Source organism: Haplochromis burtoni, unplaced genomic scaffold (assembly GCF_018398535.1).
Source record: "Haplochromis burtoni strain Fernald_Lab_line unplaced genomic scaffold, NCSU_Asbu1 Contig_460, whole genome shotgun sequence".
In the NCBI taxonomy this organism is placed as follows: domain Eukaryota; kingdom Metazoa; phylum Chordata; class Actinopteri; order Cichliformes; family Cichlidae; genus Haplochromis; species Haplochromis burtoni.
The window spans coordinates 415,274-428,378 of record NW_024582821.1 but is presented as its reverse complement, the minus strand read 5'-3'; the positions used below and the strand labels follow the sequence as shown (position 1 = coordinate 428,378).

At 41.2% G+C, this 13,105-nt stretch overlaps 2 protein-coding genes across 5 annotated transcripts in view; both read right to left on the bottom strand.

The window, feature by feature from the left end:
• LOC102302509 (retinal-specific phospholipid-transporting ATPase ABCA4) overlaps nucleotides 1-3,562 on the bottom strand; it is a 31,447-nt gene extending 27,885 nt beyond the window's left edge. For 2 of the 3 annotated variants that reach the window (XM_042213614.1, XM_042213615.1), the window contains exons 1-3: nucleotides 2,285-3,562; nucleotides 2,037-2,178; nucleotides 1,739-1,878 (exon numbers count right to left, since the gene is read on the bottom strand). In XM_042213614.1, the coding sequence (XP_042069548.1) occupies nucleotides 1,739-1,878; nucleotides 2,037-2,178; nucleotides 2,285-2,531 (529 nt within the window). In that variant the 5' untranslated portion in view covers nucleotides 2,532-3,562. The remainder of the gene's footprint in view (nucleotides 1-1,738; nucleotides 1,879-2,036; nucleotides 2,179-2,284) is intronic. The other variant, XM_042213616.1, reaches the window with a different exon arrangement.
• A 66-nt stretch (nucleotides 3,563-3,628) lies between these two features.
• Nucleotides 3,629-13,105, bottom strand: part of arhgap29a (Rho GTPase activating protein 29a) — a 31,007-nt gene continuing 21,530 nt past the window's right edge. For both annotated transcript variants that reach the window (XM_005946015.3, XM_005946016.3), the window contains 10 exons: nucleotides 11,106-11,275; nucleotides 10,520-10,648; nucleotides 8,989-9,087; nucleotides 8,695-8,858; nucleotides 7,758-7,946; nucleotides 6,863-7,000; nucleotides 6,350-6,585; nucleotides 5,914-6,229; nucleotides 5,614-5,722; nucleotides 3,629-5,524 (listed from right to left, as the gene is read on the bottom strand). In XM_005946015.3, the coding sequence (XP_005946077.1) occupies nucleotides 4,623-5,524; nucleotides 5,614-5,722; nucleotides 5,914-6,229; nucleotides 6,350-6,585; nucleotides 6,863-7,000; nucleotides 7,758-7,946; nucleotides 8,695-8,858; nucleotides 8,989-9,087; nucleotides 10,520-10,648; nucleotides 11,106-11,275 (2,452 nt within the window). In that variant the 3' untranslated portion in view covers nucleotides 3,629-4,622. The remainder of the gene's footprint in view (nucleotides 5,525-5,613; nucleotides 5,723-5,913; nucleotides 6,230-6,349; nucleotides 6,586-6,862; nucleotides 7,001-7,757; nucleotides 7,947-8,694; nucleotides 8,859-8,988; nucleotides 9,088-10,519; nucleotides 10,649-11,105; nucleotides 11,276-13,105) is intronic.

Below are 13,105 nucleotides of genomic sequence, written 5' to 3'. Positions count from 1 at the left end.
GTGTGTGTGTGTGTGTGTGTGTGTGTGTGTGTGTGTGTGTGTGTGTGTGTGTGTGTGTGTTTGTGTGTGTGTGTGTGTGTGTTATTGATGTCATTAAAGAAAAATACTAGCAGTAAATGCTGTATCAAGACAATTCTAAATATGTTTTAGCCAAGAGGTTTAATCTCAAATATTTCCTTATTTTTCCCCTTTTTCTTTTCTCCTCCTCTGTCTCTTTTTTTTCGTTCCTGATCACTTCTGCCACTCCCTGCCTGTGAACTCTGGAATTCCTAAAATGCACATATACTAATGTGAATAACAAATACGTAAATTGAAATCAAACATGAAAAAAAGTAATAAGAGAAGCCAATTGAGCAGGGTTGTCAAACATAAGGCATGGGAGCCAGAATCAGCTCGGCAAAGACTCCAATGGCTTTGGAAAAAGTAAATGAGAGGTTAAATCTTGGAGTTTTAGCTATATTTTCATAGATTTTATAGCATTTCCTGTTGATAAAGACCCCCCAACATATCCATTTACATTAAGTAATTAAGTAGCAGATGAAAAACAACTAAATGACAGAAAAGTTATCTGAGCAGTAAAAGACAAAAAAAACAGGATATTTTCTTTCGATTGATAAAAACTTTCTTTTTCATAGTTACAGGAGAGTCTAAGGAATAATTCTACAGCAACATTTCCTTGTTGTGTAGAAAGTCTGTACTGTTGAAACTGCACTGATTTTTCTTATATTAAGACATCTTAGAAATTGAATAAATCTTTACACTTACACAAAGGCAAGTTTTACTCATCCAGCCAGCTGCGCGTGGCTCACAATGTAAAATGCAAAGCAAATATGTTTGGCACAACAGTGCACGTGGATCATGATTCTGCTTGCTAATAATGCCAGATGTGTGAAAAAGAGGTCGGACGATTTTCCTGTTTAATATCCATGAGTCACAGTCGTCATTTATATAACTTTATTCTCAGCATGATTTAGTTTTCCTTCCCGGGGCTCATGGGAACGAGAGTGGAATGTGGATGTGGATCTCTGTTAGCTCTGTTAGTCCATCTACATATTTCTGCATGAAAGTGGCAGCACAGAGAGCAGCCAGACATAATCATTCAAAGCCTGGAATGCACTCAGCTCCATTCCACTCCCATCGTAAAGGTTTATTTTGCCAGTAGGGAAGCATGGCATATGTACAGTGCACACGTATATATGAACAGAGCGCAGTCTGCATGCAGGCCCTTGAGATGGGATGAGTGTTTCTGGGAGTGTGATGGGTGGTATATGAATTGCTTTCCCACCAAATAAACAGCGTGCTAGCAGCAAAAGTAAGCAGCTTACTTTGCGAGCCGGTCTTAAACCGTTGTGATGTAATCGTGTTACTCCACGCAGACAGCACAGACAGACTGATGGGAAAGAATGTGAGGTGTGATGTAAACTGCGATTACCAGGCGACGTGTTCAACTTTTAAAAGATCAACATCTTATGAGTCACAATACCTCTAAAAAAGGCAAAAGCGTCTGAAGTAAACGACACCCGTGTTGTATGATCTGCAAGAGGCACGACTGATTTGCTATTGATTGTATTCATGGAGTATATAAAGATTTCAATAAACTACTTATTTTAAACCATTGTTCAGAAAAAAGCTTTTATTCCACTGCTTTAATGAAAGAACTTTATAAATGAACCTTTCTGACCGTGGATTTACTTCTAAAGGCTTCTGCTGGATGTTGATGAAAGCCCAGAGCACTGACCTGAGACTTTTTCAGGATGAATACGTAGCGTGTCCATGAAGTTGCTCATAGCATTGAGCTCCCTCCATAGGCGACCAAGCTGCAAAAACTCTGGGTCCGTAAAAAGAAGCTCTTCAGCATCCGAATAGAACCGAGCCAATCTGAGGAGGAAGGCCATAATATTAACAATTATTATTAAGGCTAAATACCTAGATTCATCTCTTTCACTCGACTTAATAATTTTGCCTGTTCATCTTAGATCAGACACTTAATACCAATCCAAAACTCTTCCCACTGCCAGCCTACAGTTGATGCTTACATGGAGTTGTTGTAGTTGGACACCAGGCCAGGAGATTCACCACGGGTGGGGTATTGAAAACAAGGGTTGTTGGCATTACAGAAGATTCCTTGGATCCATGGCAGGACCCCAGCAGAGGGCATGGCTTTATTGGGGAAATGACCTGAGGCGGATGAGAACATTTATGAATTGCACTAGATACAGAGGATATTGTTTTTCTGTCTCAGCGGGCTGTGCTAATATTTTCCAGCGAAGAACTGTTTGCTCACATTCATGTTGGCGATAAAGTGGATTTACTTTTCGTAGCCACACCAGCCCCATGAACAGCATAACAGGCCACAAGATCTCCATGAACAAACGTACCTGGTTAAAACAGACAACATCTTTTAAATGAGCAGGTTTTCCAGTTTTAGTTGTGGTTTCTATCAATCTGACAAATTCTCCACTCTTACCAACCCCAGTTTGGGACAAAATCAGTAAAGATGTGTTAGTTTTAAGTATATTCTGGGCTCGCATAAAAAAAAGACTTACACTGTATAATATGCATTAAAAAATGAAAGATATATTTAGTAATGTGTGAACTGGTGGGGTCAAAAGCTCTGGAGGCATATCTTAGCCTTTACTGGGACAACTGGAGTGTGGAGCTTTTACCCTTTGCCTCCTGCGGATGGTCCAGTTCTTCCACAGCAGGAGTCTGACCTGTCTTCCTGCCCCCATGGTGCCTCCTTTTCACCCCCGCAGGGGCTGGCTATAGCCAGTAAATCTGTATTGAACCAGACCATAAAACATCTTACGGGCCAAGTAAGGCTAACTTTTGTCTTACAAAACTACTCATGACTCTAAATTGCAATTTGCATTTGAAAGGCTAAATTTTGTCGATGAACTCACAAGTCGGTCCATTCATCTGGTGAGAAATCCATGTGAAAGCTAGCAGTAGCTTAGTAATGAGGTTAATGAGCTCAAGACCTTGACATGGTCAGATTTACAATTATAGACTTGTCAAACGCTCTTTCGCTACAATTTCTGATTAACGCCAATCCCCCCAAAATAAAATAAAATGAAATCCCACACTGTCTGTGCAGCCACACCATACATTTAATCTAGTTTAGTTCCAATCATGATGACATTCTCTATCCACTCACTGTTTCCACATACTTCCACCATAATCCAAAGCACACAGTGCAACTTAAATTGTGACTTACCTCAGAAGAGCACCTGTACTGTAGATTGATCGCCAATAACAATAAAATAACTCTGCATATTCTACAGACTGTTTGCTGTGGTTGCAAACACAGCTTGTTTCCAGACCTCCAGAATAGTTAAGCAGATTGTTTTAATCTCCTTTCTCGGTGCTGGGAGCCTGCTAACACCTCTCTGCCATTTGTAGAGGCCTGCATGACCCGGCCACCTGACATTAACAGTGCGGTATAATCCTACCACTATTATAATCCCATCACTCTTACATTTTCCTTACATTTTAACAAAAACTTGAATCTCTATTCGCAGATTATCATCCTGCACAAACTGCATGAACTCAGTTTATTGCATTACACAGATTAAATTAATATTCCTGTAAAAAAAAACAAAAAAAAAAACACGCGCACAAAAGACCATCACTGTTGTAAGTTGTCAGATATATTTTAATAAGTTACAAAAGGGTGTTTGTTTTATGTACCTGTTTTCTTACACTGAACTTTCAACACTGTGCCAGGCTTGTACATTACCATGAAAAACAGATACCATTTAAATAAATGATGCACTTCCCATTACTTACAAAGAAAGCATAAGATTCAGGTTATTGATAAAACTACTCAAATTGTAAAAAAACAAACAAAACAACCAACAACAAAACCAACAAAAAAAAAAACAATGAAAAAAAAGCTTTGGCTATTAAAAAATGTACATATATTAAAATTAGGAAGAATAATGCCATGTCAGAATCCTGTAGCATTTCTAAAAGCTTTTCAGACACATTTAACACCACGCAGTACAAAAACGAGTGGATTTATACCCTTTGTAAGTGATGCTTCCTTACATGACCAAACGCAAACACAGACATCAGAGTACATCACGTAACAGATGTTGTTAAATTGCAAAAAAAATATTAGCAATGTTTTTAATTACAGACTACTTGTAACAGCTTAAAACACTCTTCAACGGTGCAGGCAGAAGGCTGATGGTGAAAGAGCGTTATCAGGTAAGTGCACCACACATCTCCATAACGTTATGCAGTGTTGTTACGCCTCGAGGGCTTTTTTTGGTATAGAAACATACATACGTGAACCTGTAGGAATTTTACACAAAATATTCAAACAAAAACAAATTGCACAGATCCAAAAATTATAAATATCCTGGCTGTGTGCCAGAGTATACTGAGCAAGTGATTGGTAAATGTATGATTTGTGAATCAAAATTTACAGCATTATAAGTGCATTTTTTTTCTTTTGAGGATCAAAGATATCATAATACTTACAATAGATCTACACAGTGCCAGTCATACATCTGCTCATTTTCTCTACAGAGTCAATGCAGATGTTTCTGCGTGTTCCTCCTAACGTGACACACATTGTGATTCTCGGAGCTCTAACAACAATGTCTTTAAGTGGCTTAAACAAAATGTGCCTCTCTGTGTTCCACCTCTGGAAGACGCCTGGGCCTTAGTCTCTGGTACACTGGTTTTGCCTGGTTTTGGTCCATTTCCTCAGGGCTACAGCTGGGAGACTGAGATATGGCTGTCTGTTCAATCTCAACGTCCTCCTCAAGGGGCTCATCTACAGACACCTCTATCTCAATGCCTATTTCCCCCTCCTCATCCTCCTCCTCATCCTCCTCTTCATCTTCTTCCTCAGCACTGTTAGCTTGTGCACAATTCTGCAGGACTTTAGCTTTGCTTCCCGATGGGGGCTTGTAGAAGGTTCCTGGGGGGGGCTGAAGAGTTCTGGGGGCTCTGAAAGTTGTTGCAATGGGGCTATACTTTGTGACATTATCTTCCCTTTTTATAGTCCTGTTGGGTCGCACTGCGACTGTGTAAGTAGTTCCAAGGGAGAGGGTTGATGGCACAGAGTTTGACAAGCCTTCCACTGCTGCACTCTCTGTGGATGAGCTGGCCTCAATTTTGACAGTTCTTGAGGCAACTTCATGTTTGTATTGTTTATCCCAAGTTCTGCGTAATGTCTGGGTGTCGATAAAGGTACTCCGGAAATGTGTGGCCGCTCTTGTTTTTGTATTCTCAGTCTCGTCCACTTCTTCGATGGACTGGTCGCAACCGCTTCCCTTCCTGTCATCTTGGTCAGTGGCGTTCCGGGAGTTATTCTCGTCTATTTGGCTTCGGTTAAGTATCCGTTCGGCCGGCATGCTAAACGGCCGTGACGGTAGCTTGTTGCGAGGGTGTCGAAGCTGAACCCTGGTGACTGTGATGTGATGAGAACGACACAGGCCTCTCTCCCCAGATTTTGCGACTTCAGGGACACTTGACGACAAACTGAGGGTCTCTGAATCAGTTTCATCAGCTTTAAAAAGAGGACAAATAAAACTTTTACGATAAAATAACAACATGATTGTTATTTTAATAATTATCTATTACTGTGACAATACTGACCTGGTTCAAAATCGCTTCCATCAAGGCTTGGCATCCTCTCCTGAACCTCAGTCAATAAGTGTGAAGAAGGAATTATAGACGAATGCCTTTTAAACACCTTTAAGCTCGACTGCAAGACAAAGACAGACAGTAAGAACAGAAAACAACCCACCACTCTACCACATGCTAAACAAGAAGAGTACTGTGTATAGTTTTTATACTTTATCACGCTATATAGATAACAGAATAACTCTTTACTATCATTGCACATTTACAACATCCTGTGTCGTTCATGTATCGTAGTGTTGGCAAACCAGTTACCTCTTTAATGTCTCCAAGTGACTTGGAGTGCCTGATCAGCTGCTGCTCTTTGTCCTGTTGCATAAGGCGAGTGTTAGCGCGGGTCTGGGCATCAACCTCTGTGGGCGAGGTGCCACTTACAGGACTCAGAGGCGTGTCAAAGACCATCTGGTAATGTCTGATCAGGAGCTCCACAATGAGCGCCTGATAAGGGTAATCCACCAGAGAAGAAAGGGAAACTTCAGCATCGGCCTGCCTTGGCTTGATCAGCGTCGGGCCAAAGATGATACCCAGATTGCTGGCGGTCATCTTGTTCTCCTCTGATTGCTCCGTCACCCTGGAAGGAGAATGAAACAGATAAGAAATGATCATTCCTACTATTATTAAAAAAAAAGGAGCAACACACCCATATGTTGTATGTAATGGGATGCCCAGAAATCCATTCAGCCCTCCCTACCGGTGAAGATGCTCTATGAGGAACTGCAGCGTCTTGTAATTAGCTGGTGGCAGCTGTCTTAGCAGATCCTTGATCTTGAACAGGACTCGATTGAGCTCGACGCTAACCTGCGCAGGGGTCGCAGTGGTGGGATTAACTCTCTGTGCTTCCAGTTCCTCCACAATGATACTCTGGCTCTCCTTGGCCAAACCAATAAAGTCGTTATAATAGCGGAAGAGGATGAGTGGCTCTGGAAGCTGGAAAGTACGGAGGAAGAATTAGATAAACAAATGAAACAGAGATGATAATAAACAGCAGCAACCAAAATATGGACATAAATACACAAGTGGTACAGAATTAGAAAAGAGATAAGCACCCTGGTGATAAGCGGCAGGAGTTATGCGCCAAAAATAAACAGACAAATGCACATTTTTAGTATTAATGCAGTTTGTCATCCAAAGCCTACTTTAGCCATCTCCTTCACAGGATGAAAGCTGAAATACCTCATTATGCTAATGACCAAAAGCAACCCACCTGTCTCAGGTACAGTTTGAGTACATTGCTAATGTCGTGGGGAGAAAGATCGGAAAGCTCCACCAGATCCTTGCCGTTCTCAAAGGCCTGGCACAGCTTCTCTACTCGAGACTTTGCACCATTCACACGGTAGATCCCCTTCAGAGCACACAAAATGCAATCAGCGCATGAAAATTACACACAAGTTTTTGGAATCAATATGAAGAAACTGGGCAAACATATGATCAGCCAAAGGAAAAAAAGGGAGAACACTTCATTCTTATTTAAAAAGGGTTTTGGTCTTGTTTGATAAAACGTAACGGAAGCAGAAACCAATAATTATCAAATAATTTAAAAAGCATAACAAATATCGAAGGTGAAGTGGAGGACTCGTTTTTCTAATTTCACTTTCACTCTGTAAAAGACTGCATGAACAAATAGCTTTGAAGGAAGTCTCTCAAATACTTTTATCACATACAGTGTGTTAGCAGTGCCAATAAAGATCCAGAGAAGCCAGAGAAATCTTTGTACACACAGGACAAGGCTGAAAACCAACACAGAGTGCCCATGACCTTTGGGCATTCAGGCTGCACAGCATTAAGAACAACTGATGGAAATCACTATGAAAAACCAAAAGCTTTCATCACTAAATCCACAAAAACTATTTTTTTGCCAACATAGTTTTAGAAAAACATATTTTTGCATATGTCGCTAATACACTCATTTTTTACATATTAGATAAATTCCCTCAACACATTGTGATTAGTCCTGACAGCAATGACAGCCTTTCACAGCGCAGCCACTTTTATGGTCACAGTATTGGATGCTTTAAAAGTGAACTTTAATGCCAGTGCCAGCAGATCTATGCTACAGTTTTGGGTTTTTGTTTCATGAAAATTAATGATCAATCAAGTACCTTGATGCTGAGGGCTCTATTCTCAATTTCCGACGTGCACTTCCGTATGATGAATGGGATGCCATCCTGGCTGTTCTTAGCCGACTGTGTGAAGTCAATGCCAAATAGGTGAAGCCTTCCCTGGAGCTTCTTGTGGCCACACTGGATAGCCAGGGTTTCCAGACACTTTTTATGGCACGCCAAGGAGCACTGCAAACACAGTGACACATACCTCAGTTATAACAGGGACAGAGTAAAACATTTCTAAGAAAATCCTGAACAGTTTTAACTGTATGTCAACAAAAACAGTGGAAAAACTGACGAAAAAACACGTCCTCACAACGTAGCTATTTTTGTTAATTTGCCCGAAAACCAAGTCCAAGAAGCAAACGAGGAAAGCTTCACATCTAGTGACCCTCTGAACCACTCACACTGAATCATTCCAAGACTCTGCAGTGAGCTGCATTCCTATGTCAGTTTCTTCTCAATATGTCTATTGCGTTGTATAACCTCTTTTAAAAGCGTTTCTCCAACCAAGAGCCGCTCTTATTGTCTTCTTCAGTGTATCTAATACATATGGACAGAAACTTGATCTAAAATCAACAGTGGACAGAGGGTGCACAGGGACGATGGAAAGGACTCCTCAGAAGACGAACAAAAGGTCCTCAGTTTCTAGCGCCCATTCCCCCAACTGAGACCAGTTAGTGAATTTGGTCACAGAGGAGAGCTTGCGGCCAGTTTCAACTTTTCCCTTTATTTCCTCATCCAAACATGCTGATGAGGGGAGAGGTGGCTTTTCTCTTTTGTTTCTGCTTGATTTTTTTGCTGGCCACGAGTGATAAAGAAGCTGTTGTGAGCCTCTGGCAATCTTTATCGTGAATTTGTAATACTCTGAATGCTGTGGGCCGCAAACAGAAAGGAATAATACAAATAATAAAAGAAAGGAATCCAAGGTTACCTCCTCACACTCCGCTCCATGAAACACCACCAGGCTGTCACACTCACGACACTTGGAAGGTGCTCGAAGCTTTCTAAGCTTGTGGGTTTGGGCCGCCTTAGACATCTGAGTGTTTCTAAAGGGTCCTGGAGAGCTCGCCGTTTCGATTACCATTTCATTTAAACCTGCAGTGGCAAAGGAGCATTGTTACAAATGTAAATATGTGGCCTATAAGTGTAAGGAACACATAAGAGTACCTTAAAAAAAAAGGAAAAAAATAAACACAAAACCCTTATACAAATACAACTGACTTACCATTATCAGACGGCGAGGGAGGCTCTCTCTCATCCAAGTCATCAGCAGACGACATGGTACCAGTGGAGGGGGTTCTGGGTAATCTCCTCTTGAAGTCTCCTGAACAGTAAGGTAGGACACACCAAAAAGTCCACATCTTTACAGTCACGTCAGGACACTGTTTTCCCCCCTGTCTCCTATGCTCTACATCTCAGCGGTAAAACTGAGAAGCAATACGGCGATTTGACGAATTTAAAGTAGCAAATGAAAAGGCGGGCTTAACATATTGTTGGTAACTGAAACCAGCATGTTATTGTTGGTGGTGGATTAACACCTGGATTGGCTGATGAGTAAGGGGGTTGAATACTGATCAGAGCCTTTTCAGAATGTTTTTGATCTTCTGATGAGCTCAATAACAGGTTAATCAGAGATAAGTGCTGCCATTGTTCACACTCTGGGGGCTGGGAGAGCTTTGTGGCAGACTCCAATACACAATTTAACACCGTGCACCAACTTTCTCCAGTCAAGACCCGCCCATAACAACTAGCCATGCCTTACACACAGGTTTGGTAAAATCAATTTAACAGGAAATTGTTTGATGTTCTCCAAGGTTACTACAAACCTGGTGGTATTACCTAAATTTGTCACTGTAACATATAAAATGGACATAGTGCTATTTAAAGTTTTCAATGTAAAGTCCATGACAGGAACACATAAAATAACAATTATAGCTACGTTCTTCTTTGCAAATGGCTTTTTGCATTCTGATTATAGTCGAACCGAAAGCTGAGAGCACTGCATTTTAAGAAAGTGCGTGCAAATGGGCAAAACAAACCAACACGGGAAAACATCTTAGCAAAAAAAGAACAAAAAAAGTAGGCCCAGTGCAAAAGTATGGAAAACAAAAGAACAGAAGGGTGGTGCATATAGAGAAAAACACCATTACAAAAAAAAGCCCCTGCAACAAAAACCAAACAAAAAACAAGAACTACAACAACAAACTACAGGACGCAAAACACACATGTTGTTGCACAGCAATCAGGGAGCACAGGGAAACCGTTGCAACATTCTTATGTGTGTGCGTACGTTGCAGAGTGCAACAAAGAGGCATGACTGCCTCTTTACTCTGTGATTACACACCAACAAACCTGGGTGAACATCAAGTTCGCTAGGGAAAAAAAAAAGATGCGTGCTGCCCTGAGGTGCTCTCAAGACAGTCAGTCCAGAAAAATGTGCCATCACTGGCTATGGGTGGTGCTTTTAACCGTGATGAAAGACTGACACAAATGAGTTTGATGTTGTGCAACTGTGGAGGGAAAACCCAGCGTGCTGCCTTTATTATCGGGACAAAAAAAACATACCGACAGGAAGTGAATGTGATTTTCTTTCTTTCTTTTTTGATAGCTCAAGTGTGACGGCATGCAGAGATTTACCCAGCAGATAGACACAGCATTCGTACTCGTTAGCTAAATAGCTATTGAGTGCGGTGTCGCATTAAATCAGTTCTGCTAGTGATCATTTTAGGGGGACTTCACAATCTTCACAATCCTACCTGGGCTTGCAGTCGGCGAGTCCATGGACCGGGACTCACTGCTCCCTCCAGCACTTTCCGAATCACTGCACATCCCTCCACCCTGATTGGCCGAGGTCCAGGGACGAAATGGCGCCTGAATTTTAAGTGCTTGTTCAAAAACACAACATTAAAAGATAAGAAGTCCCATTTTAGCTGCATGCTATAAAACTGATCACAAAGTCAGTTGAAGAACATGTTTCCAATTATGTTACAAACACTTAAAGGCGGGCCTAAAGGTAATGAGGCCAACACCTGCACACATTACCAAAAACAAAACAAACCACAGGGAAGTTGGCTCCAGTTTAAATCTTCAACCTGGTTACCCGAACTTCATATTTCAAAATGTTTACTTGCTAGGCATTGAGCAAACTGCTGTGTACCTCCCTCAGCAACAATGTAGTGGAGTGCAAAACTATCTCTAGTGCTAGTTTCCGTCTTTGTTGTGCAGGTATTTACTCAGTGAGATTAGTAAGCTGTGTAAAAGTTTTTGTACTTTCTCTCAGGATGTCATGATTTGACCCCGTTTCTGTTGATTGCATTTATAGAAGAAATCCTAAACGTGTACCTTGGATGTCACCGCTACCGTTGGAGCGTCTTTCAGCAATCTTGGGGTGTTGGGCACTGATGGGGCTGTCCACATCATCTCCAACAAGGAGGTCAGAGGTCACAGATGCCTGTGACAGGTTACTGTGGGAGGAGTGGCTGCCACTTAGTGAGCGCTTATTGAAAGGCATCCTAGGGTGGAAAAAGACATCAATTTGTATTATTTACTTAAAAATCACAATGCCATATCCTAGTTATTTAAAACTGTTATATGTACAGTTGTTTACATTGATCTAATTAATAATATGGAGATCAAAGTATCCCCCCATCAGGGACTATTACACCCCAACATTATTTATCCCCAGAATAGGGAAAGTTCACAAAGAGCAAAGCTTTCAGCCTCCTGGCTGCCAAATTATGCTGTTAGTCCCCATACAAAGTATGAATATCTAATACCTACAATATTATATTTGAGGATTCCTGTCTAGCAGTAAGACCACTGACTTCAAGACAATTTTAAGCTCAGTCAACATCCACATTTCCTCCTCTGCTGATGGAACAAATTTCCACTTGGTAAATCTCATCAGTTTTGATACGATCCACGAATGATCAGCCAATCAAAGACAGCAGATAATTAGAGCATAATGACAACTAACTGACACAGATAAGCTCGGGAATGGCAAAAGCTACATGTGATGCCATCCATTGTTAGGCTAAGTATCCAGCTGCATCTAACAATATACAATAAGTAGGTCACGGGTCTATATTTAACCTTTTGGTGGCCGCTGCACTGGGTGCATGTGAGAGCATATGAGTGCTGGTGTGTGGGCCTAAGTTTCATTTCCTCTTTCCCAAGCTGAATTCTTTTGATCAGAGGGATCAGAGGTGGGTGTGGTGGAGGCAGGAGAGTGGGGGTCGTGGAGGGAGAAAACTAAGTGAGAACAAAGCACACTGTTATTTCCATCTGTCTGGTATTTGTGTGTGTGACCCAAAACCCGCGTCAACAAAACTCTCTCAAAAGGGAAACCGTCTATTTTTAACCATAGCCTTCAAAAGAAGTCGATACTACATTTGCCTAATTATGAAGTGACCAATGTGTGTGTCATCTTGGTCAATCAGACTTTGTGTGTACATGAGTTTAATGGTGCTGAAAATCTTCAAAGAGCTATGTTTCCCCTTGTGTGAGTAATGTGCAGCAGTGACCCCTAGAGAATTAGGCCAGCCATAGATGACTGACAAATGTAGAGACAGTGGCACAGCTCAAAATAAGAAATAAGAAAAAGTGGGGCTACATTTGGTAAATAAACTAATTCATCTTTTAATTTTGTTGTTTTCTTGCTGTGGCTTCTTACAGTGGGCTAGCCTCCACCCCAAAACTAATGCTAGGGGAAACCCTGACGGGGTTTAGTAAACTGATGGTAAGCCCACTGGCCCAGCTCCTTTCTCCCGTGACCACAGTAATTTCCGCAGGAAGCCCCGGCCAGCGCGATGTCACAACTGTTTCAGATTTTCCAAAGCAAGCTCTCTGACTCTGGAACTCCACCTATCACCGCTAAAGTATGTGCAGTCTCAGACAGTAATAGCTACAGTACTATATTTACTTAAATTTACAGTTCCAACAGTGAAGCTTTGAGGTGTTGAAGTAATTGGTTGTCAACACAAAATGTAGAGACAAAAGCATTCAATTCAAATCACATAGCTGCAGGAAAACATGGTTAATATAAACAGAATTGGTTCCAGCACAGAACCCTGCAGAACTCCATTGCATGCATCCCACTAAAAATACGACATACCTTCTAAACGATGCTGAAATTAAAATCTTCAAATAAATAAATCCACCCCCCCAATAACAAGTAAAAACCTTTAGGAAGGTAAACTAAGATAAGGTCATTTGATTACCTTAAAAACACATCACATTTCAATTGAATTCAAATGTTCAAATAGCTAAACTACATTTAAACACCTGTTTAAAATGACAAGCTCTGACCACATTCAGACAGCAAATAAGAGGAAGGGACATCG